The 23,595-nt window shown below is 45.8% G+C and overlaps 6 protein-coding genes and 1 pseudogene across 8 annotated transcripts; 2 read left to right on the top strand and 5 right to left on the bottom strand.

Moving 5' to 3' along the window:
• Window positions 1–3: 3 nt before the first annotated feature.
• Window positions 4–2,442, bottom strand: LOC128302620 (zinc finger protein 551-like). 2 transcript variants are annotated; one of them, XM_053039486.1, is made up of 3 exons: window positions 2,131–2,442; window positions 1,872–2,023; window positions 4–1,798 (listed from the first exon to the last, which is right to left on the bottom strand). In XM_053039486.1, the coding sequence occupies exons 1-3, from the start codon at window positions 2,233–2,235 to the stop codon at window positions 301–303; spliced, it is 1,755 nt and encodes a 584-aa protein (XP_052895446.1). In that variant the 5' UTR covers window positions 2,236–2,442; the 3' UTR covers window positions 4–300. The 2 variants fall into 2 exon arrangements, with proteins under 2 accessions (XP_052895446.1, XP_052895445.1); XM_053039485.1 differs by having other exon boundaries at window positions 5–1,798; window positions 2,089–2,442.
• A 696-nt stretch (window positions 2,443–3,138) lies between these two features.
• On the top strand, window positions 3,139–4,024 carry LOC128303306 (trypsin-1-like). Its single transcript, XM_053040220.1, has 2 exons — window positions 3,139–3,193; window positions 3,270–4,024. The coding sequence occupies exons 1-2, from the start codon at window positions 3,139–3,141 to the stop codon at window positions 4,022–4,024; spliced, it is 810 nt and encodes a 269-aa protein (XP_052896180.1).
• A 185-nt stretch (window positions 4,025–4,209) lies between these two features.
• Window positions 4,210–4,588, top strand: LOC128305345 (uncharacterized; annotated as a pseudogene).
• Window positions 4,589–4,716: 128 nt separating this feature from the next.
• On the bottom strand, window positions 4,717–5,609 carry LOC128304679 (transmembrane protease serine 9-like). Its single transcript, XM_053041888.1, has 2 exons — window positions 5,549–5,609; window positions 4,717–5,480 (listed from the first exon to the last, which is right to left on the bottom strand). Exons 1-2 carry the CDS (start codon window positions 5,607–5,609, stop codon window positions 4,717–4,719), a joined length of 825 nt encoding a protein of 274 aa, XP_052897848.1.
• Window positions 5,610–6,195: 586 nt separating this feature from the next.
• LOC128302645 (trypsin-1-like) lies at window positions 6,196–7,155 on the bottom strand. The gene is made up of 3 exons (XM_053039509.1): window positions 7,086–7,155; window positions 6,714–7,009; window positions 6,196–6,639 (listed from the first exon to the last, which is right to left on the bottom strand). The coding sequence occupies exons 1-3, from the start codon at window positions 7,153–7,155 to the stop codon at window positions 6,196–6,198; spliced, it is 810 nt and encodes a 269-aa protein (XP_052895469.1).
• A 204-nt stretch (window positions 7,156–7,359) lies between these two features.
• LOC128305130 (trypsin-7-like) lies at window positions 7,360–8,550 on the bottom strand. The gene is made up of 4 exons (XM_053042436.1): window positions 8,481–8,550; window positions 8,131–8,405; window positions 7,893–8,066; window positions 7,360–7,665 (listed from the first exon to the last, which is right to left on the bottom strand). The coding sequence occupies exons 1-4, from the start codon at window positions 8,548–8,550 to the stop codon at window positions 7,360–7,362; spliced, it is 825 nt and encodes a 274-aa protein (XP_052898396.1).
• Window positions 8,551–10,019: 1,469 nt separating this feature from the next.
• LOC128301672 (uncharacterized) lies at window positions 10,020–19,783 on the bottom strand. Of its 2 annotated transcripts, none has more exons than XM_053038259.1 (3): window positions 19,113–19,783; window positions 10,540–10,697; window positions 10,020–10,468 (listed from the first exon to the last, which is right to left on the bottom strand). In XM_053038259.1, the coding sequence occupies exons 1-3, from the start codon at window positions 19,168–19,170 to the stop codon at window positions 10,244–10,246; spliced, it is 441 nt and encodes a 146-aa protein (XP_052894219.1). In that variant the 5' UTR covers window positions 19,171–19,783; the 3' UTR covers window positions 10,020–10,243. The 2 variants fall into 2 exon arrangements, with proteins under 2 accessions (XP_052894219.1, XP_052894220.1); XM_053038260.1 differs by lacking the exons at window positions 10,020–10,468; window positions 10,540–10,697 and adding exons at window positions 10,816–11,208; window positions 11,275–11,429 and having other exon boundaries at window positions 19,113–19,391.
• Between the last annotated feature and the right edge of the window lie 3,812 nt (window positions 19,784–23,595).

Raw genomic sequence — 23,595 nt, forward strand, 5'->3', positions numbered from 1 at the left:
TGGTTTTGTGAACTTTTTTCCATTTATGACACAGTGGGTAATTATCATTACCTGGTAGTCGAGGACAGATTCTTGGTGCAACGACCTGCTTCTAGGTCATGACTGGTTTACTAGACTTATTTTTAACCGCGTAGCCAGTCAGTCAGTTCTTGCTACGGAGGAACAATCCGGTTGGAATTTGAGACGACCGGATCGATATCGGCGACAGCTACCGGACAAAACAACAAAATACATTTATGTCGCCACATATAAATAACATATCCATATCGATAATTGTCTTAGTAGCCTATAAAAAATCTTTCACTGATCGAATATGTACGTCGGCTGCGGGTTCATCAGGCTCGGATTCAGCACCGTCGAGGCCGACATGCTGTAACACATATCGTACCCACCGCCAAGCTCGTAGTGTGTTTGCTGCGTGCTTGGTAGTGCCGTCGAATGATACGGTGGAAGATATTCGGCCGAGTAGAGATTCGCCCCAGGTTGATTAACCGCCATCGACTGGTGCATGATCGGTTGCGAATGTTGATGCGCGTGTGGATGATGGGGGTGATGATGATGCGGGTGATGTTGCTGCTGGTGATGCCGATGGTGGTAAGGATGAAGCTGCTGCGAGGCCGCCGCCAGATGTGAATGATGTAGATGGTGATGTTGATGTGGTACGTGACTAAAATGTTGCGCGGATGGCGGCGGTGATGTAGGTTGTGGAACGAAGGTTTGTGCGTACGGCATTCCACCGTACGAGAAGGATTGACTATCCATCAGCGATGTTGCTACGGAAAGCTCCGAACTGGCGGCACTTTCAAGCGAGCGATTTTCATCCACCTCGATGGACAATTCTTCCGGTTCGCTTTCGCGAGCAACGACCATTGGGGCCGGTTCCGGGCTCGGGACTTTTGGTCGATGTTGCTGCCGCATGTGACGCGTCAGGGCGGACGATTGATTAAACTTCGCATCACACTCACCGCACTCGTACGGCTTCTCCCCTGTATGTATACGCCGGTGCGCTATCAGGTTGGAGCTATTGGAAAACTGTTTTCCACACTCCTGGCAACGGTAACGCTTCAGCCCCACGTGGACAGTGTTTTTGTGTGTGTTCAGATACGATTGCTTCACAAACGCTTTGTTACAAATGTGACACACGTAGCCTTTCTCTTCGCTGTGCGTTTCGCTATGGCTTGCTAAATCTCTCGACGTCCGAAACGCTCGTTTACATACGCCACACACATAATTCCTTTCCTCGGTGTGTGTTTTTAGGTGCGCATGAAGATTGCTGGACGTGCGGAACAATTTGCTACAGATTTCGCACTGAAAGTTACGCTCATTGCTATGTATCCGTTGGTGCAGCCGTAGGTAACTGGAACGACTAAACCGCTGCTGACAGACGGAACATTCGAAAGAATTGGCTTCATCGTGGTTTGGTCGCTTTCCCAATTCAGCAGCCTTCCGCACAATGTCATGCTTTTTGCCACCCAATAAACGCTTCCATTGGGTTCGTCGTTGGTGTATCATTTTGCCCTTCGTACTCAACCATAGCTTTTCCTTGTGCTTTTCCAGCAACTCGTCTAGTTGTGCTTTTCGTTTGATTTGTCGCTTTACCTTCACCTTCACCGGTGGTTTCGCGGATGAGCAACCTTTCGACGGTTCTTTGGTAGTTTCGTCAAGCAAATTGCCCAACGTTTGGGGAGTAATTATAGACGGTTCTGCTTCCTCTTCCGGGCCAAATATTTCCGACATAGCAGCATAAATATCATCTTCTTTGCTACGGTCTTCTGTTCGCTCGTTCATTGATAATAGTCTTGAACAAATAGAGCATAAAAATGTTTTAAAATAGACAAAACAGATAAGCGCGGATTGCCGCCTTTACTTACAATTCATTTTTGCCATCGCCATTGGGGATATTATGGTACTCGCGCAGTTTCTGATCGGATGATTCACATCGATTGCGAAATTCAAATGCCGTTTCCAGTTGGTAGTAGCAATTGTTGCACATTCCCGAAGGTAAGCCATCTTTTTCGTAGATCTACAACATGAAGAACAGTATTTTTTAAACATTCATTTTACGAAATATCCGGCCAATGTGTTTACCTCTATCGTTGTACACCGGTTAATCATAACCAGCGGACTTACGGGGAGATTTATTGTGAACAGATCCAAAAATGAACCATCCTGAAGCTCATGCAGACACAACCGACATATTTTATTCACGTCGAACGAGAAATCTTCCTTTTGCATCGTTGCGGAACGAACGGATATGGAAGTGTTTTCACTGGTTCAGAACTAATTCTAGTCACACTTACACGGTAACACACGGTATCAATCAAACAAGAACCATATTCCAAAAGGCAATTAGTATCTGGATAAATAAGTAAATAAATAAAAAGAATAGAATAAAGGGAAACAATCGAATTAACATATTTCTCTGTTTCCCACTACGCTAGACATTGTTTTCGTTTGTTTTGGATGCTGTTTGTGTTGACAGCTGTTAATGCACAAGGTGTGTATACACGGAACGCTAAAATTATAGCATGCTGCAACATTTTTACTAAGGTTCGTATAATATGAGTTGAATTTTTATGGGACGCTCTGCGAGGAACAAAACCGTTAATTTTTATGCTGTTATGCTTTATGTTGAGTCATACATTACTTTTACTCTCGTTCCTCATCACAAAACATTAACGGAGCATATGTTGAGTCAATGACCCAGTAGTTCATCTATCATAGGTCTGTCGTTTTACAGTTGTGCTTGCTTATCTCTTCTTATGCAGGCTTACGATTTCTGGGTGGTTCGATACTAAAGCCATTGGTTAATTCAATCCCTTGCTCATAAACACATCCAGTAGTCGGTCTTTGATTTACTTATCTGTGTCTTATCTTGCGATCAGCTTCAAACTGCTGATTTGAGCGGCGAAACTTTCCGAAATTCCAATCTTTACTGTGTCCTTCTGGCGATAACCGTAGCCAGATTATCAAGTCGCTCACTTCTTATGACGTAGTACTTGCGCTGGGTTTTCACCTGGTAAGTCCAACTTCAGACGAGATTTGTTACGTGATAAGTCTGATAAGTTCTTGGTAATCATAATATAAAAGCGATCGTCAAAGCGGGGTGGACCTGTAGTTGCTATTTTGCTAGCGAAAATGAAATCGGTTGTGGCTCTGCTGTGTCTGGTGGCTCTCGCAGCCGCTGCACCTCGTAAGTAGTGGTTCCTAATTCGATTTGTCTGCTGTTGGACTATGCTCCTTACAATGGCGTTGCAATATAATTTTAGGCTCGGTGCAAACCAAGTATGGCTTCCCCAGTGGACGCGTCGTCGGAGGAATCGATGCACTGCCGGGCGAGTTCCCGTCGATTGTGTCGATCCAGCGTGTGATCCTCATCGTATCCGCTCACGTGTGCGGTGGTAGCATCCTTAGCAACTTCTGGGTCCTGACCGCTGCTCACTGCATCACCGAAAACCCAGCTACGGCTACCTTCCAGATCTGGGCCGGTGCGCACAACACTGCCATCGATGAGCCCAGCCGTCAGGTTATCGGCGTTGCCAGCAGCACCGTACATCCGGACTACTTGGGAGGCGTGAACCCGACCGATATCGCTGTTATGCGTCTGGCTTCTCCACTTACCTATACGGATCGTATTCAACCGATCGTCCTGCCCGCTCCCGGCAGCACCCCGACTGGTCCAGCTACCCTTGCTGGATGGGGCTCCACCGGTGGAACCCTTCCGACCCTGCCCAACATTCTGCAGAAGGTTACGAAGCCGCTGATTACCTACGCTGAATGCGAAGAAGCCGCCGGCATTGACTCTCCGCTCGGACCGACCAACATCTGCACTGGTCCGCTGACCGGTGGAGTGTCGGCATGCTCCGGAGATTCTGGTGGCCCGCTGTACACGATCCAGGGCGGACAGCAGGTACAGGTCGGTATCGTGTCGTGGGGATGGATCCCGTGCGGTACTATCGGTTTCCCATCGGTCTATGTCGGTCTGTCGCACTACCTCGACTGGGTCCAGGACAACACCAACTAAACGCATCGCTAGTGCATAACAATAAGCTAAGCAATAACAATAAAACACGCCCCGATCAATGTAACGAAACGCAAATGGAAACTATTCGATGAATGTTGTATTGATAAGAACTGGACTGGTGGTCTGTTGGGTGACTGGTGCGAAGAAGCGGCTTATAAATAGTACGATATCGTGCGGAATTGGTGTCAGTTGTGAGTACAACTTCCAACCGAAGACGACCATCGAAACGATGAAGTTCAATTTTTGCTACGCAATTCTACTGTTTCTTATCGGGGCTTTTACCCTGTCCCAGGCGGAACCGACGGGAAGAAGAGTTCGAAGGCAGAATATGGAGCAGATAAAACCTTGGATGGAATGGGGTTCCAAGTACGGCCAAATCAGTAAGTAATACTAATCGGTAAAGGAATGGGTTCACGTTGCTTTGCCCTGACTGAATCTGCTCACTCTTGATATGCAGTGGCAACGACGGTCATTATGCCAGCAGCTCAGGAAGCGGCCAGTATTGCATCCGCTGGAAGGGAAGGCGGAGATGGAGGTGAAGGTGGAGGGGAAGGACAAAGCTAGTACAGATGTTTGGCCCGCAAAGTGATGCTAATCGTGTAATGGCTAAGAATCTATATGACTTTTATTATAATTCTACAAATAAAATATAACTATTCCGAACATTGGACGCGAATTGGCTGTTACGTAGTTCAGATCTGTGAGTTTAGGTTGATCCATTCGACAAATGCCGACACACGTGTCGTGATACTGGGAATGCCCGGTTGTCCGCAGGGTGAGACCTGCCACGAGATGATACCGACGATCGTATCAAACCCGGCTATGTGCTGTATGGCCGCCCCGCCTGCATCACCAGTACACGCACCAATTCCACCAGTCGCCGGCCCCAGACAGACATTACGCTCCGTAACTGGACCGCTGCCGATCGAACCACCCATCATGATCTGACACAGATCGTTCGCTACGATGCCGACCTGGAACATTTGCAGCTGATCCGACATGCTCGGCAGCAGTCCGTTCGTGGTCGTACCCCAACCGGCAATCTTTACGACTCCTTCCGGGATGGAATCAATCGGTGGCAAAACGATCGGTGTTATGTACTGATTGTAACCGAACGGTGATGCCAACCGGACGGTCGCAATGTCAAATGGGCTGGCCGAACCATCGTACAGTGGATGCATCGTGAACCGGAGCACGTTGATCGTCTGTTCCGTAGGTTCGAAGCTGTTCAGCAGCACCTTGCCTGCCTGCACCCGGTAGCGACTGTTCTGGTTGGTGAAGAAGCATTGGGCCGCGGTCAGCACATGGAACTGGTTCAGCACGGTTCCACCGCACACGTGGCTGGCGCTGATGAGAATTAGCCGTTGGATGGACACCATCGCCGGGAACTCACCGGGCAAGGCTCGCACACCGCCAATGATGCGTTGTTGCGCTCGCTTGTCATCACTGCCGGAAGCTGCGGAGGGACGAATCGCTTGCTATGTTAACAGGCCTGCATGCTGGTCACGTCCCTAAACAACTAACCTGCAGCGCAACCAAACAAAGCCACCAATAGAAGAGTGAATATTCTCATCCGGAACGCCATATTTTGTCACCCAAAAAAAGTGTCCCGAAAGTTGAAACGGTCACAGCACAACTGATACGATCTGTTTGCTCGCTGTCCGATGATATAGCTGTAGCTTAATCCGGTGCAGCCACGAGTCGTGAGTAATTGTTATTACATGGATTTATATCTCCATTACCTGGAGTATCTTATCTAGTTGCTACAGTGCACCGGACAATTGACGGAAGAAGTTCATCTGTCAGAGCACGTGGTTTTTTCGATAAGATTGTGTGTTGATTAATCGATGGGCGAATAGTTTCGGAAAGAAGAAAAGGTGTGATTTGGTATTGAATTCGTCACGTACTTTAGCTATGAGTGGAGCAAAACGGTATCGTAACGTTGATAATCTATAAGTGCCTAAAGGTATGCAATGGAGCTCTTAATGTTTCATGTCGGTTCAATGAGTTGTCGTGCAATGTAAATAGCATACCTTTAGGCGCATATAATTTTATAATCAGCAAGACAAACACCGGTCGACAAATGAAACCATTTCTTTATTCATAATTCCGATAGAAGCGAGAAACAAATGTCACCATTGCTGTCCTTGCCCGTTTATATCTTCCCACTTCTACAAGGCCGAGTTCGCCTGTATCCAGTCGGTAAACGCCGACACACGGGTATAGATGGATGGGGTGTTAATCCCACCGCACGGCAGCACATTCCACGTAATGATGCCGACCTGCAGGAACACATCGTTCCCGAGATGCTGTACCGCGCCACCGCCCCCATCACCGGTACAGGTCGAGATGCCACCGCTCAGCGGTCCGGTACAGATGTTACGCTCGTCGAACGGGCCACCCGGTCCACCGAGAACACTGAGACATTCGTTCCAGGGCACAATTAGTACGTTGAGTTTCTGCAGCACGTTGGAGAAATTGTTCCCCGGCAGGATGCTGGTGCTGGTCGAACCCCAACCACCGACACGCACCAGCCCGGATGGGAGCTCATCGTACGCCGGCAGTGTTACCGGGCGGATCAGCTCGGTGAAGAAGAACGCGGATGAGGTACGGATCTACGGCAAACAGGAAAATGGAAGGGTAAAATGTATCTGCCTTTCACAGTATCGACCAGACACAGTAAGCGTACCACTGCCACATCGAACGAGCTCGTTCCACCGGTGTATCCCGGGTGCATTCGTATCCAGAACACACCGAGCACTTGCTGCGTATCGGCCGGTTGGTCGATGCGTAGATTTCCGGCCACGATTTCGAAGCGTGACGTTGAATCGGTCCAAAAGCAAGACGCCGCCGTCAGTACGTGCAGCGGGTTAAGAATCGTACCACCGCAGACATGTGTCCGGGCGGTCAGAAAGGCACGCTGGATGGACACCTGGTACGGGAGCTCCCCGGTGAATGCATCCGTGCCACCAAAGATTCGACGCTCTACGGATATTTGTGGTGCGGGGGAAGTCAGATTTGCCTGACAAGTGTTGACAAAGGTGTACTAATGGTGTCTTACCGGGAGCAGCAGCACCGATGGCAGCGATACACGAAATCGCCCACAATACGCCCAAAGTAATTGACTTCATGTTTGCTAATGCTCCAATGCATTTTGCATTTCCACCAGGGAGCTGATCGCTTACACCTCTTTTTGGTTGGATTATTGCATCCAGTGTTTATTTTTATTTGCGTTGGCTTCAACATTATCTTATCTACTGCCACAGTGGGCGATCGTCGATAATACAACCTAAGGAGCTGGATATCTTCTACGGAGGTTGTATTTTTATCGACCTTTAATTGACTCCGATTATCGCCAGAATCCAATCGAGATGTGGCGCAATGCGAACGTGCACTGAAGGGCCCGTTCCACAGGGGGCCAACGTCCAGGAGGGAATGGCCAACAGATTGTAGGGTTGCAGTTCGGTGGCAATCATTACCGGGCCACCAGAATCACCGAGACACGTTGACGTACCGTCTACTGTTGGTAGTGTCGATTTAGCGTTATCGGTGCAGATGTTTACGTCTGCTAGGTAGGCAGACAGAATTGGTCCCAGACGCTGCCGACACTCGCAGGACGTTAGTATCGGTACATCGGCCATCTGTTCCGTGGGATGAGTGGAGTGAGTTACATTTGCACTGGATTCATATATGCTTCTTTCAATTGGGGTTTCAATTCGGAATCCAATTGCTTCAACTTCACCCGTTTAACTTCTGATTTTTACTAAACGCTTGTTTAAATATTTAATGCCCTTGAGATTTCCTTCTGCAAGGTTAATCAAGATATCGATTCGTCGGCTACCGACTTCCACACATCGAAATACCGTACCTGCAGCATCGGATTCCAATTCCAATTCGAACCACCCTCATCTCCTGAACGGGACGGCTCATAACCAACGATTGTTGCTCGCCAGACCATTCCATCCGCAGGGACTTCCGGGCCATCGTACAACGGAATTGGCTGTACGTTGGTCGTAAAGTTGAGTGCCTTTCGCATTTTGAGCTATAATAGACGTACACCAAGCTATGCCTCAAGCACGGAAAGAAAGCTCCTCTTCTTGTCTTACCAGTGCGAGATCGTGTCCGGTCCATCTGGAAGCGTCAAAGTCGGGATGTGGCACATTCTCCAGCACGGTGCGATACATACGGATACCGCAAACGATTGAGATTGTATCGATGGGGAGATCGATAGTACAGTGGCCAGAAGTTAACAACCAGTTCGCATTCAATATGGTCGCACTGCAACGATGGACGGTTCGGTACCGCACGGAGCAGATGTGCGGTAGGTCAGACTGCGATACCTCAGCACGCACGTTCCCGACGATACGACCTTCCGGTGAACCTTTTTTTGTGGACCAAAGCCAAAGAAGAATCCTGTCAAACGGGGGATAGTGTAGTCGGAAAGCACTGTTCTTACCATCGCAACGATAAACGGAACCAAAAAGAATTGTTACAACCGAAAAGGAGAACGCCCAACGTTCGGGCATGTTTATTCATTTGCCGCAGTAGCACCACACTGAATGAGTAGACCCACCGGTCACGAGGTGGGATGCTGCGACCGAAAAGTTTTGTCCACGTTGGCACAGTAGGGGGATATTAGGAAAAATGGGAGGTAATTCGCAAATTGCGTAGCGCTTGGTCTCCGAGATAATGGTGCTCATCAGTTGTGCTGGTTGTACCTTTGCCTGGCAGGTAAGTGGAGTTGCTCCCCAACGCCGTGATGCGTGATGCTAATAAGCGGACCTTTAACTGCCGATCTTTACAAGGGTCGGAACCCTTCCTCGCTGCTTCCGTCGTTTGATTTGCTTTCGTCGGAAGAACTATCACCGACGGCACGCTGCTCGCAATGGAAAATGGAATGGACCATTAGTGGATGATAATAGTTTGACCGCTGCATGGTTGTTTCTTACATGGAGCATATTTTTTATCACCTGACGCGTGGTGGCAGGTCGTTTGGTTGGTTGTGCATCGTAGTAATCGTCTACATTATTCGATTCTAAGCAATCGAAAAAGAGTAACACCAATCAGAGATAATCTCTTCCAAGCACAGTTAACACTTACCAGCTGCGTCTAGCTGTACCAAAAGCAACACCACCAGCACGGCAAACATAAACCCCTTCCAACAAAGCATGATCGATAGTACGATGATCGACACAAGAAACAACCGTATTAGTCAAGAACTCTTTAAAAACTGACTTGTGCTGAAGCTCTGCAGTAGTCCGAGGGTGTGCCTCGTCGAGTTTCGCTCATGATAAGGTGATCACTTGCGAATAACACGCAACAATTCGGCAATCGAGGATCAAAAGGTTATCACGTTTGGCATACTTTGCATGCCTGAAATTTGGAACGTGTATTGCGGAACGTTCTATAGAGGCAAATAATAGAATAACCTAACCCCGAAATAGAACTAATTCATGATGAAGAGTAAAGTTGAGTGATAGTTAATCGGTTCAGTAGCAAGAACGAGACGTTCGTTGATGTCGTTTTCAAATAGTAGCCGTTTGAGCAGGGATGTCAAACCCTGGCAAAGCGACGCAAAAAGAAAGTTTCAGAAAAAGTTAAGGTTTTAGAGGGATTTATATGACTATGTCTACTTACCTACTCTTTACCTAAAGCATTAAATAAAGCACATGCAGCAAATCATCTAACGGAAAATCATGTGATCTTGAGAGAGGATCATCGTTTTGGTATAGTTGGGATTTAGAGGACGGAACGTAGCATTAACTTCTGTCAACCATTTATGGATAAACTTAGGTAGATTTTTAATGTTAAATAAAATATTCCAACTAGCAAACCAAACGCTCGTCCTGCAAGCAATACGCATCCACCTTACTGCAACAATTTTAAGTACTATTGTACTAAAGATACGAAGTTCCGAAGTTCCTTTTTGTTTCTTTCCATCGCGAACCTCAACAGCTACGATCGTCTTTGAAAACGAATTCCGTGTATAGTTTGGATCATTTTTATTGCTGCATCTTCAACTCGCTTGATCCACGCTGAAGTACAACGAAAGTAAATGCATACTGCGCTAAAAAGGAAAGTGTCGCATCTGTTCTAAACATTATGGCAGTGTTGTTTTACATCGCGACTATCGTTTAAATGTCGCTCGTTGGGATAATTTCATTCGTTTTTAAATAAATGGCAGTATACTAGTTCCACAGTGTTGCGGTGTGTAAGACCTTAAGCCTTCTTCGCCTTGACGGCGGCAGCCTTGCTGATCTTGTTCATCTGCTTTAGCAGCTCCTTGATCGCTTCCTTCGCTTCCTTCTCGTTCGAGATGGATTCGTTCGAGTGCGAATTGCTTTCGCTACTGTTGGAGTCCACCCTTGGCTTGGATGTTATGTCATTTCGTAGCTCCTCATCGCTGCTCGATTCGGATGAGAAGCGTACCGGGCGGTTTAGTTCCTAAATAACGAGAGGTAGATAAACGGAATTGTTGTGTCAGTAGATCGAGATCACAATCGGATAGCTCGTACCTGAATAAGCTTTCCCCTGGAGCTGCGTCCCGAGCTTTCCTGGAAGGCTGCAGCCAGTTCTGGACTGATCGAACCGAGCGGTTGATTAGGATAACGTACATAAACCGGCACGTAGCCTCCCTTTTTCGGGTAATCCTTATACTTATCAGGCAGCGCATCTGCATTTCAAACGGAAAGGTAAAAACATTAGAATATATGTGGACTTTGACAACTTCCAAACATAGTTCTCCAACGGTTACAAAATAGTACAGTAAACGACACACCAGGTTTGGTCGGTTAGCTCGCCGGGCAACATTTCTTTATTGGTATGCTCGATCGTTGCGATGCGGACATTTTAGTGTAAAATAAAAGAGAAAACAACACACGTCTGTTGTAATGCATGTAACGAAATAAATAACATTGAACGTGTGTATGTGTGTGCATCAATTTGCACAGAGGTAACTGTGCCGGGTTAGTTGCGTAACGGGTGGGAGAGGGTGGTGGAATGCCACGTTCACTGCCATCTTGTGCCCCAGGCTTTCACTTCCTTCAAACGGTGGGTGCATGGGCTGGAGCCTCCGCCGGCTTTTTGGCCGAACCGGCCAACAGAACCTTTTCATGCTCGTCCGAGGCGGAGTGCGAATCGACCAAGCTGGACGAGTGTGCGACACCCTGATCAGCTTGCAGTGCCTGTACATGTGGAGGGAAGAATGGTGTTAGAAGAATGGAGGATGGTGAATGGGGGGGTGAATTTACCTGCGCGAGTTCGGCACGACTGACCCGGCTTACCGGTTCACGGAATGCGGCCGCCAGCTCCGGATTAATGTCCGCCAGTGGTTGATCACCGAGCCGGATGTACACGGGGACGTAACCTTCCCGGGGCTTCAACACCTGATAGCCTGGTGCGGCGTCTGTAGTGAGAAGTGTGAGTGTTGTTTTTGTTTGTTGGAGATTGTGTTCTAAAACATGTCGAGTGGATCTGGTATGTTCTAAAGGATGTTGGCAGACTGCTCGATCCCGCCATTCTTGGATGAGTGAAGTCTTTTAAGTATCTGTACAGTGTTTAGTGAATCATGCGGGGAGTGAGTGCGTGTGTGAGTTAATGGAAGTGAAGATACGGGTGTTGAGGTGTGTGAGAAGGAGCTTGAGATTCCAAAGTAAGTGCAAAAAACGGAGTTCTTGGTGAAGAAGCTGACTATAAAGAAATCTTCGATTACAAAGAATTCCAACTCATCCTGTCCAGACCGAACCGAGACTGATCGTCGAATGATGAATTCTTCGCCATACCCAGGTGATTCAAAACTACCACAAAGCCATCCACGTCTATCAATCCCCACGATCCCACAGATTGAAGCTGACGAGCTGATGGAGACTCTGGTAAACGTTCCTCTCCGAACCATCCGACAAATGCGGTTCGACAAAGTCACCGACCGGGGCGGAAATTTTATTTGCACTAATGACGATAATGATGGTTACGGTGGTAATGATGATGAAGAACATGATTTCATAAAAAAAAAAAAACATTAATGTGGCTGCACTGGAACGCCGGTGTGGTTCGCTAGCGAATAATCATTTTCGGACACACTTTAAACATGCCACCGCGGTCCCGTAGTGTGACGACTTTCGTCGATGACGTGACGTTTATTGGAGCTAGGGTAGGGACGAACATGGCGTCATCATACCGAGGTATGACATGGTCGCAAAGAGCGACGGTTTTTTTTTGCTTTAAATTTCCTTTTGGCTTCGTAATTCTTCCACCGGTCCAACCGGTAACGGTGGTTAAATTGTTGCAACTCTGTTTAGCGGGTCTCAATTTAATAACCATTGTGCGGATCACTCAATTGACGCCTAAATGGTTCTGCGATCGTACTTGGGAGACGGACACCGTTAGTCACGGTGTTGTTGCTTGCTGTCAAGGGTTGTCCAACGGGCAGTGAGGCCGTAATACGATCACGAACATCGTGCTTTATGGTGAAGAATTTATTCGAGCAACGCTTTTCCATAGAACCATTCTTATGCTGCATCACCGATCGGTGCTGTTAGAACGTAAGCAAAACCAGGCAAAACATTATTCGCCTTACACTGGTAATTCGTCATTCCGAGCGGTCTATTTCCTGCCCCAAAACCGGAATGATAATGCTTATTAGCACTCCACTTCGACTGTTGATAAATAAAATCCTGTACAATCAATCAATTAGCTTAGTCCCCACGGCGTGCTCGGTGCATGGAAATGTGATCATTTGCAAAGCAAAACCCTTACGCCCTTTTCTGGCAAGACCTGGTGCCCTCGTGTGGCCTTCACGGGTGTGGAGTCAACGGATCGATCGTGAAACTAGTTTATTTCCCGCCACCGCACGCCCACCGGCACCGAGGATTCATACGGCCAGCCACGTTCTACCAGGCATTCGTAAGTTCGATCTCGATTCCTTCACCCAGCCGCGGTGCCACGGGGGACTTGTTTTTGTGTGATAAAGCAAACTAAAAATAATGCGCAACCAGTAACCAGTTTTAAGCACCCGTTTACTGCTGCGCAAAAATGCATCGTACGTTGCCAACCATTTGCATTAGATTGCAACGGGCGTGTGGGTGTGGGTTAACTCCCCAGCAAACGGGTGACATTGACCACACAGCGGGCGTGTGGGGAAAATTCCAAACCACGATAAAGCTCACGTTACTTCCGACTGTGGCGCACTGCCTTGCAGGAAGTCTACCGTGCAAAAGTTGTGTATCGCAAGTGTAAGTTATTCTTTCGGTGAAACAATTTATACACTGCACATACGCGCATTCTTGCCAATCGGCATGGATACGCATGGTTGGGTGGTGGGCGGTTCACTTCCATGGCGCCCATCTTTTGTGCCAACGTGTCTGTTTGTGTGCGCATGGTAGGGGGACAATAAAAATGGCCCATCAACGTAATGGGTTGGAAATAAAATCAGTCCCGAATGCAACCGTGGAATGCAACGGTGAGGCCATATAATCGACACCGGTCAGCTGGAACCGGTTTCATTTAGTATGTGTTTTTTTTTCTTCTCCTTTTCGTGTGTCCAAGACTGGCTGATCGAGTTAACGAGCCGCGTCATCCGGAGGTGTTCAGCGGTGTTTCCCGGGTGGGCTTGTTGGTCCGGGTCCGGAACTGCTCTGGAGCACGCATTGCATGTTGCAAGCCAGGGCTTCATTTCGCAGAAGGAATTCTATTCTATTTTTTCACGATTTAATGCAAAAAAATGAAAAATTCTAACGCCCTTCACTAAACCGCTTACATGGGAGCTTTGGATTGCAGTTTTGGGTGGTGTAAAACACGGGCGCAAGCTTACGTTCGATAGAAGCAACACAGCGAAAAAAGTTCTAACCTACAGTGCATGACGCGATGTCAGAGAGACCCTTTTGTTTGACAATTTTTTTAAAGGCAGTCCTCGAGATACGCTATTAAAGCGGACTGCTATAATCCGGACCGCTACTCGGGAAAAATCCACGTAACTCGAATTTCCGCGTAATTCAAATCCAGGTGCAATTTTGTTTATACTTCAAAGTCACAGAGTCGACTTCCTTCTCTGCGCCTAATTTATTCAGCGAATCAGGCAATTTTTATATTTAACGTTAACGTTATATTTTGTAGTCGTTTAAAATCTTTTAGCTGCGATGTTTAAATCAAGTCAAGCGAATAGCAATGCATAAACCAGAGCATACACTTAAACATAATTGTATGTAGCTTTAGACAAACTTATCGTTGTTCCAAACATCAGTTTCCATGAATAAAAATTATTCATAATACCCAGCGGCGGATCAAACGGTGGAGTAGGCGGTCGCCTAGGGCCTCGCCGTGTTGGGGGCCCCAATAAATTTGTGCCTATTGTGCGATTTTTGAAAATTTTAAAACAAAGTTAAATTATAGCAAAAAAAAATTAATTTACAAGGTAGAAAATTTATCAAAAATATCTTCCTTGGTTATATAAAACATTTTTTTCTATGTGATAAATTAAATGCAGAGAAGAATATCGACTTTGTGACTGTGCATTCGGAAACTGGTAGTTTTCGAAGAAATTTTTCACGACCAACGGGAAAGTTAGTGTTTAAACATTGCATACCTTTCGGCGGTTTTCGACCAAAATTGCTGTACTAGGTGCTACCTCTTCCGTGGATGCTTTCCTGGTATCGGCAATCTGAAAACAGCTGGTTTTGTATGGAATTTCGTACCAGCTAATGGCGATCCAAGTAGTGGCGTTATCGTTCTCCTTAGCGCATACAAACGTTTATATATAGAGACTAGCTTACTAGGCCCGTTTACAGGGCTACGCAACAGAACTCTGAGATGTACGCAAGGGAGCTTTCTTTCCGAGACTTTGCTGGTGTTGTTACATCATGTTTGAAGTACATCTCCCTAACACCGATAATGCCGTAGCAAAATTATGGGCCCCCCTTGAAAAATTCAGCCCTGGGCCTCCAAGGGGATTGATCCTCCACTGATAATACCCTTACAAAAGCTTATTATGTTATAATACAGTCATTTCATCATTACAGTCATTTTTTTTCGTGATACGTGATATCTCAAAATGCTGACATTTCGTGTAATTTTGTAAGTGGAATTCAAATATATATTAGACAAATATCAAATTTCCCCAAAATCAAGTTACATTCTGCAATTATAAAAACTACTTTTAGTGAAATTTTTGCTCCAACTGTTGAAATAACCGAAGAAACCCTATTTTGTATATGTTTTGTATCGTGAAAAAATATTCGATCCCTGAATATTAAATATAAACGATTTTATAAAAAGAGTTCTACTTACGCGAAAATACTGGGAAACAGTGACTGTACACCATTTACCTTAAGTGTTATATTAAAAATTGTAACAGACATCATGTTTCAATCATGTTTAATATTTAATGACAAGAAAAGGATGTTGGCACTAACACTCTGTAGCACACTGTACTACTCAGATCGGCGGGATGCTAGTCTACTGCCCACCCACTGTCGGGGTAGCCCTCGGTACAGATTCGCCATCGTGGCGCTTCGTTCGCCCACCAAGATTGCTTTTCGGGATAATGTAATTGCCCTCCTAAGCGATATGCCAGGCGGTCAAATTAGGGTGAAAATTTATCACCATTTGCCGTACCCATTACGGCAAGCCGACTCAAATTGGGAACCGTGCAGAAATTGTAGTGATTTGCCACGATGTACGATGTGAAGAGCACCGAGTTCGAACTTGTGCACTTGTGCAGCTTCGGTTTTACGGTTGAATCTCTTCGGTCACAAGCTGTTCGTTAGCCCCGCAAACCGTAACTATAATCTTGTGCCATCCCACCAGAAGGCTAAGCCATTGACCGGCAAGCTCGTTCGATGTTCTTGATGCCTGCCTGCTTAAGCCTTCTTGCTTGCAATGCTACGATCTTGTCCCATCCTTCGCCACACCCTTCTACAGCTTCCACTCCTGAGCGAGTGTAAATGAAAGGAAAACAAGAAGCCACTGCCGTTGTTTGCTAATTATTCCGCACAGTTCCACCGTTTTTAATGCCGCGACCACGTACGGTGTGGCCAATGTTTAGGGTTGCGTTTACTTTATTTCGCTCATTTTTATTGAGCTTTGCCGTATCCGCGGATGCTTCCCCTTCGTACTGGGATGCTGGGTGGATCAAACCGACCAAAAAAAAAACTCCAAAAGTGGTAAGAAAAACAGAGGAACAGCAAGCAAACGCAATAATAAAAAGAGAAAAACCTGCCCCCCAAAACAGCCGCTTGGCGCTCGGGCTATAGTTTCGCGAAACCGGCAAAACACGAGAAGGTAACGCGTTTTGCGTTTTTTTATGATGCTTTCGTGACCATGGCAACCGTGTCGCTCACCCGGGTTGGGGTATGGGTTCGGCGAGACTTGATGCGAAAAACTGCTCGTCCGCTTGACGCAATAATGGTGGCCAGCGGTCGGAAGAAAATGAGCTTCCTGCTTGGCCTGTCTGCCCGGAGGCTAATTATCGGGCACCGATCTGGTAGTTTTGAGTTCTTTGCTTTGCTTTCGTGGTGCTGTACAAGGAACTTTTAACGAATCATCATTTTAAGCATAAAAAGAAATTCATGCTCAAAGCACTCGATTGCTGATGTTCCTGGGAGCATAAATAATAAACTTCATAATCAACGGGGTAAGCTTTAAGCTAATTAATATTTTGAACGAAAAACAAGCTCACATAATGGTTTTTTAAATCCGTTTTTCGTATCAAATAGGGACTAGCTCTAAGTGCTTCTACAAAAGATGATATTCTTGTGCTCTCAATACATTTTTTGGAAAATGAAACTAAGTTGAATACATTCAATTGGTTTTACCATTGGTTCAACCACAACGATGGACGACACGATCACATCGCCGGCGTAAAGTACGGGATGCTGCTTCGAAACGCCCTGCAGCCATAACTACACGACCTTGGTAAGGCACAAGGCTGCGGCAACGGAATAGCAATGTCTATCGAAGCGCATCAGAAAAAAACACCCCCAGATACTCACCCCGTAACAGATTAGTGTGGTTATTAACTACTTTTAACAACAGGAAATAAGGTGGACCTAGTCTATTCGGTACGCTTGTGTGCAGCAGCTCTTCTCTGTCTGCATTCCAACCGTTAGGTCACGTCACGAACTGTTGGGTAAAATATTCATCATGATTTGATGTATCGTTTTCGTCCACCTTCCGTCCACTTTACGTTCGTCTCAGATTGATCATGCGAAGCCGTTATGAACCCCCGGTACATTGACATGAATCATCGATTCTGCCGATCTCTACCAGGCACGGTCAGATGACCTTGTCCGTGTCGATCGTAATAAGACAGCACAGCACGGCGGACGGTTAATGGCATCATTTCTGCAATATGTACAGCAACACTCAATGCTCATCGTCTGGCTCACCACCACAAATCAATTGTAAAAGAAGTCAGCAAAAAAATAAGCGAATAGGAAACAATTGATTCCCGTACAGCTTCCTTCACGAATCAATGCGTGTAGCGTGGTGGTGATTGGTGCCAAAATTTGACTCTGTTCCTGTTTTTTATGGAGTTTTCTACAGTGGTTGTAATTGTTAAAGGTGGCAAGATTTTTTTTTTAAATTTAACTAGTTACTGCTTGAAATGTCGAGAAATATAATAGTTATTAAAAAGGTAATTAATTCACCAAGAATAAAAAATTATTTAAGCAATACGGTCTGGCATTCATGAAAAAATTTAAAATAATATTTAAATTAATTTATTATTTTAAAAAATCAAACAAGATCTAGTTTTGGTCTTATAAATATGAACTCAGGCTAATCAAAATGACACTCTACAGTAAAATAAATTCCGTAAAATAGCTTTTAAAGCGTGTTCCATTTACAAAAGTGCTCATGGACTTATATTTATTCCACCCACTGTTCTTTGGGCCGGCAATTATTTTGCGTGAAACAGTAATATCCATATTTCTGTCGACGGAGTTGAAAGAAATCGTTCCACAACAAAAAGGAGAACACATTAACAAATTGATTTCATTGTTGGGAAGAGATGGGATTTCACCATGAAAAATAACAAGCCGATATACAAACTATTTACAAACATGCGCGCAGTAAATCAAGCACGAAAGACGCGCTTCGCAAAGCGTAATCTTCTTTGTCCTTTTGGGTACATAGAGCCACCAACATAAAGCCGGGTTTGGCTCCATCGCAAACGAGAGCAAAAAATAAAAATAAACGCATATAAAAAAGGAAAGCTTCAAATAGCTCCTCTCCTAATACGTGTTTTACGAGCGTTGCGTGTGAGTTATTACCGTAACCTTCCGGTTGGCATCGCTCTCATCTATCATCATAACGTGTCTTACCGGCGTGTGCGCCGGCATACTGTTATAGTTCAATAAATTTTAACTTCCCTGTGCGTAACATCATCATAAGGCTGCCACCAATTCCACCAACTTTACACCATCCTTCCGGCACGGGTTGCCCAAAATTTGATCGTGTGAAATTCCCCCACCACGCAATTTCCCTAAACAGCTGTATAAAAATCTACCAAGCTGGTGAAAGATGGAAGTGCAAAACGATAGATGTGGTGTGAAGAAAGGGTAGGTGTAAATTTGGCAATATCGATGCACTTCTAATTCAATCGACCACAGCTGGTGTTTTCTGGGATGGGGTTGTATGTAACGTTTTTTTTACATTTTATACGGAAAAGCTGGATCGGAAAATGAAAATTCTACGTGAAGACTTATTTACACACATGCGGAAGAAAGTCACCGAAAGAAAACAATTGACAGATAGATAGCAGAATTATACAGAGAGAAATATAAGAAGTGAAGAAGGAACAAGTTGCTGATGAGATGTCGTAGATCGTGAAGATAGTATATGTACACTAAACACGAACAGTTATGGGATGCACTAATTCATACACAAATCACTATTTACACTCGCAAACACAGGCTCATACACGCGAATGGAGAAGATGCCAGGAGGCTAAGTGGTGTATTTACAGATGGTATGAAGAAGGACGTCATGCAACATGCAAACACTTACGCTTCCCCGTGACTAATGATATATCTAGTGCGATCGGTGCACGATCATGATGTTGCATGTAATGAAATCCCACAATGAACGAACTTACCGCCAGCTTCCAGCATCATGGCGATAATGACCAAACAGCTCAGAATCATCCACTTCATCGTGTTTGCGTTTTCGATGCACTAAACTTTTAACTTTCCAGAGGTCACTCACTCTACCTTTGGGTGGATGCGCTTTCCAATACGTCACGGTCACGGTGAACTTGTCCACTGGTAATACGCACTGCTCACACGGCACAATCTCAGACAAACGGCGAAACGGAGTCTCGTTACGAGCAAAAACACCACAGTCCAGTAGGCAGGTTCGCGAGTCAATGATTGATCGTGACCAGATCGTACCAGTCTTTAAGCCTTCCAAACGGTTCCAGTTGCGAGAGAGAAATAGACGACGGACGAATGCGAGAACAAGCGAGGAAGAAAGATCACACGCCAGATCCGGCGAAGAAGTTGGGATTCGTTGGGGAAGGTGTATCACGCAGGTCGATCGATCGATCAACTTGATCGCGATTCGATGCTGACTCAGCAAAGCCGCAAATCGTACCCCAACCCCCGTTTTGCTTTGCTACACGTGCCCTGAGGCCAAGAATTCGTGGGGAGCAATTATTCGTTCGCTAAATCTGCACAGTTGGAGTCTTGTTTTTTTTTTTTTTGTTGTTGCTGTGCCAGTTCCGTTTTTCACTTGATCTTCGTATCTGTAAGCGGAGTTCCAGCGTTTAGAGTCTTTGTCCAGCCATTCGCTCGGAGTCTCACGCACTGAGAAGATGTTTGTAGTTTGGAGCTTCTTTTATAAGATCTCCGCCAGTGCTATCTCTCCGCTGGTCGGAGATCGTCGCCGGGGACACTTGTGGAAGAATTTCACTAACAGCCCGAAGTGGAGCCGGAGAGAATGCCTGCCGTATACGTGGCCTCCGTAGTACGCGAATAGTTTCGATGTTCTTTCTTTGCCATTTTGCCATTGTTTTTATGCGTTTTATGCTCTTTTTATGAGAGCTATCTTTCTCTCTCTCTCTCCTCTCTGTTCGGGAGGTGGTGGTCAGTGTCGAGAATAGTGAAAGGTATGAAATGTTACTGATGTTGTGCGGGGAACTAGACTGAGCATAAAGTAATCGGTTCTTCTCCTCCCTGCTTTTTGTCATTCTGTTGTTTTCCACGCGCTTTATGTTGTTTGGAGCACTTCTGGAACGGTTGTGGGCGCTCCACCTTGGCTCATTAGCGAATTCTAGCGTGTCGCCCATTTTCGGCGGGTACCTAATCAGTTAGATAAGAACTAAGGAAGAAGAAAGTCCAGTTAACCTAGATTTATGACACTTGGCGTGACCGTTTGTAGCTTCGGAGTTCTAGCAGAGAATTGAATTACTCATAATTTGTTTCCTTATGTCTCCCGTCTTTTTCCTGGGTACGAGTAAGGAATCGCATGGCATGCTTTGCACCGGCATCTTGACAGTACTTGACCTGTGGACTGTCAAAACAAAAAATGGTGCGCTCACACACACACACACACACAGCCATTTAACCGTTTACAGTTAAACGCAACGATGGTGAAAATGGATCAAAAGTGAAACATGAAGACGAAGAAATAGCCCCGCTGTATGGTGGCCGTCTCGTGATGATGTTGGGGCGGGAAATGAAAGCACGTGCAAAGCGTGTTCTCGATCATCGCTTCCTGGAAGTGGTCGTGCAAGTGGAAAGATTTGACACATCGCGCACCAACCGATGAGTGGCTTCCGACACCGATGGGAAAGAGCCCTGACAGCACTGACCTACCGGAGAGCTCCGGTAGGTTTCTCGGGAGAATGGGAAACACATTGAAATGGACTGTCTGTTTCTTTGCTTCTCGATTGTTACTGACGTTCTATTTTTTCTTCTACCTTTCAACAGGTGAATGGCAATTTGTTGGGGAACGTACCGAATGCCAGTGTTCCAGCCAGAAGATGCGCTAGCGAAAAACATTTTCCGCCAGGCTCTTGGACTCTTTAAGTGCATTACAGCACGAACGATCGTACGGTGTTTGGAATAGTTGCGGAAAGAGCGATTATTAAAATAGTAGTGGCCGCGCGTTACGATGCCGGACGAACCAGACTGATGAAACGCTTCCCGTGCTAATCGGTTTTGACATCGTTTTGATGGTGATCGTCTGGCAATGTGGAGAATGTTGCCCGAACGATCGTAAGCGAAATTAATTCCCCATGTGCACCATGCAGACACGGTGGCTTCTTGTGTCTGAATGTTAGAAGTAATTGACACCGAGTACGGGAAGATGTCGAATAACGGTAGCCATTTTTTTCTTGCGCAAAAGAAAGGTTAAACGCTACCATCGCTTGGGGTGTGAAAAAAGCGAACCTCAAACCATGTCGTTCGATTTTATTTGTCCACAATTTCACGCTGATGTCCGGCTCTTGAGAAAGGGCTGTAAGGGTGGCAATAAACGGGAAGCAAACATGTAGGCAAACAAATTCAATTAGGCTGATAGTTCGCGCAGCGTGAAAGACGTTGCCGGCAGACATACTGTGGGCACCACATCCGAAGCACCGTTTAATTGTTGTCTTTCCATTAGAGAAGAGTCCTTGTATTACTATCGCACCTGTGCCGTTGATGGTGATGGTGTGTCTATTTGACTACTTGATGGTGAAACATTCCGGCTCATCAATTCATGAAGCCGAGGAGTGAATCGCACGCAATGACGAAGCAAACTAGAAAAGGGGCAGATTTGGCACGAATGTTTTCCCATTCTATTCCCAATCTTCATTATATTGCTCTTGTGAAGGGAAATGGATTCCTATCCTACGAAAGGATAGATGAATTGGCATTACCGTCAGCAATCTTCTTCCAGTGCTGGGGTAGGGATTCTTCTTTGTTCTTCAAAATTAACTTCTCCCGTATCGGTGTTACGGTCGGAGCATTGGAGGGTTATCGTTTATGCTTTCACATTTTTATTACTTCATACTTAGACGATCGACTCCTCTACACGTACACCACACACACACATGTGTGATGTCTTGAACTTGGATGGCAAATTAATAAATTACTCATATTGTACCGCGTGCGTTCGTTTGTTCGAAGATGAGCCCGCGTTGTTAGTACCTCCCCCGTATGCTGCTTCGTCAATTCCTCCAAGATGTGGCCCTCTTGCCACGCTCAAGCGTATTCGTATGTAGGCCAATTCGCCGTACGGTGCGTATGGAAACAATTTGATAAACGGGTGACATGTGGAATATTATCATCATCATCATCATCATCATCCACACCGCCAGTTTTGCATTCGCGTTCAGTGGGCGAGCACCAAGTCAAGCATATCACCTAAAAGAGGAAACGAACTTCCAAAGCAGAAACATATCAGCAACAGTGCACATCCGTGAAGCACAGTGGAGAGAGCAATAGCAGCAAAAAAAACCTCACCCATTCTCTAATGGACTTCGCACACCGCTGGAATATGAATATGAATGGGTGGTGGGACAAAAGGTGACAGATGTAGGCAGGAGGATGCTAGAGATGCTGGAGATGGTGGATATAATGATGATGTTAGCGACTGGTGATGATAATGATTTGCATAATGGAGGAAATCCAGCTAGATACGCCTGTTTTGCCGCTGTTTCCTGATACAGATACAGTCAGCAGCTACCCTCGCTCACTGCTGCAGTGGCACTGTTCGCGGAGCAAGAGTATTATCCCGTCACGTACCGGAGTTGACCGGAATTGGATAGGAATTTAGTTTGCTCTGTTTGCTCCTCTCGGTGTACAGCGGAAGAATAAGAAAAAAAAAGGACCTAGTGAAGGTAAGACATGTTTCCTCTCATATTTGCCTGTTTGATACGAGAGGCTCGTAGTGTGGATGTAAGGTTCTTTGACATAAAAATAGTCAATAGGAATTTAAAGAGAACGAAGATTGAAATTTAATCCTGGTCACGGCACCAACCAACATCTAGCAAAATTATCAACGTACGAGCTCTTGCGATCTTATGTTGTTTTCTATTCGCTTATTATAGTTGTACGTAACATATTTAATATCCTTTTGCCCCGTAGCCAGTAAACTGGTCTCGTAAACTCGTAAACAAAACTTGTCTCCCGTTATCCCTATTCTATTTCAATTCACTTTGACCTCCCGAAAACAGTTCCTAATCTTGCCCCATGAAGTTACGAGCTTTATCGTTCTCACTAACAGAAGGCTTACAAGTGCCGCATCACTGCAACGGTGGAAGAAGCATCCGGTTTCACCTTCCACAACCGACGACGAGGGCTCAAAGACCAAACCAGCTATCCGAACACCATCCGCCACGTCATACGGAAAAGGATCAAAGTGTAGATCGGTATTAGCTTAGCGCTCGCGTTACATGACATTATTGCACTCGGCTGCATCCGGAACTAACCTTGCTACGACACTGGTGATAGCAAAGCCGTACAGTTCGTGCTCTCAAAACCCGGGAGTTACGTTGAAGATTAGGAATGCAATTTAGTACCCCCGGGGGTTGGTTGGAGTGGCTTCGTGGTAGTAAGCAGCTCGCACCAGGGTCACACAAACGGGTAAACAGT

Source organism: Anopheles moucheti, chromosome 3 (genome assembly GCF_943734755.1).
Source record: "Anopheles moucheti chromosome 3, idAnoMoucSN_F20_07, whole genome shotgun sequence".
Lineage (NCBI taxonomy): Eukaryota > Metazoa > Arthropoda > Insecta > Diptera > Culicidae > Anopheles > Anopheles moucheti.

Bases quoted from the DNA above. Each gene is read 5' to 3' on its own strand.
- LOC128302620 (XM_053039485.1), bottom strand. From the start codon at position 2,235: ATGCAAAAGGAAGATTTCTCGTTCGACGTGAATAAAATATGTCGGTTG. The intron at 2,024-2,088 runs GTAAACACATTG...TTCATGTTGTAG, and splicing joins ACCGGTGTACAACGATAGAG to ATCTACGAAAAAGATGGCTT. The intron at 1,799-1,871 runs GTAAGTAAAGGC...TATTTGTTCAAG, and splicing joins GGCGATGGCAAAAATGAATT to ACTATTATCAATGAACGAGC.
- LOC128303306 (XM_053040220.1), top strand. From the start codon at position 3,139: ATGAAATCGGTTGTGGCTCTGCTGTGTCTGGTGGCTCTCGCAGCCGCT. The intron at 3,194-3,269 runs GTAAGTAGTGGT...ATATAATTTTAG, and splicing joins TCTCGCAGCCGCTGCACCTC to GCTCGGTGCAAACCAAGTAT.
- LOC128304679 (XM_053041888.1), bottom strand. From the start codon at position 5,609: ATGGCGTTCCGGATGAGAATATTCACTCTTCTATTGGTGGCTTTGTTT. The intron at 5,481-5,548 runs GTTAGTTGTTTA...GTCCCTCCGCAG, and splicing joins TTTGTTTGGTTGCGCTGCAG to CTTCCGGCAGTGATGACAAG.
- LOC128302645 (XM_053039509.1), bottom strand. From the start codon at position 7,155: ATGAAGTCAATTACTTTGGGCGTATTGTGGGCGATTTCGTGTATCGCT. The intron at 7,010-7,085 runs GTAAGACACCAT...AAATATCCGTAG, and splicing joins CATCGGTGCTGCTGCTCCCG to AGCGTCGAATCTTTGGTGGC. The intron at 6,640-6,713 runs GTACGCTTACTG...TGTTTGCCGTAG, and splicing joins GCTCGTTCGATGTGGCAGTG to ATCCGTACCTCATCCGCGTT.
- LOC128305130 (XM_053042436.1), bottom strand. From the start codon at position 8,550: ATGCCCGAACGTTGGGCGTTCTCCTTTTCGGTTGTAACAATTCTTTTT. The intron at 8,067-8,130 runs GTAAGACAAGAA...CGTCTATTATAG, and splicing joins CCGGACACGATCTCGCACTG to CTCAAAATGCGAAAGGCACT. The intron at 7,666-7,892 runs GTACGGTATTTC...CCCACGGAACAG, and splicing joins ATTGGAATCCGATGCTGCAG to ATGGCCGATGTACCGATACT.
- LOC128301672 (XM_053038259.1), bottom strand. From the start codon at position 19,170: ATGAAGTGGATGATTCTGAGCTGTTTGGTCATTATCGCCATGATGCTG. The intron at 10,698-19,112 runs GTAAGTTCGTTC...TTTGAAATGCAG, and splicing joins CATGATGCTGGAAGCTGGCG to ATGCGCTGCCTGATAAGTAT. The intron at 10,469-10,539 runs GTACGAGCTATC...CTCGTTATTTAG, and splicing joins CCAGGGGAAAGCTTATTCAG to GAACTAAACCGCCCGGTACG.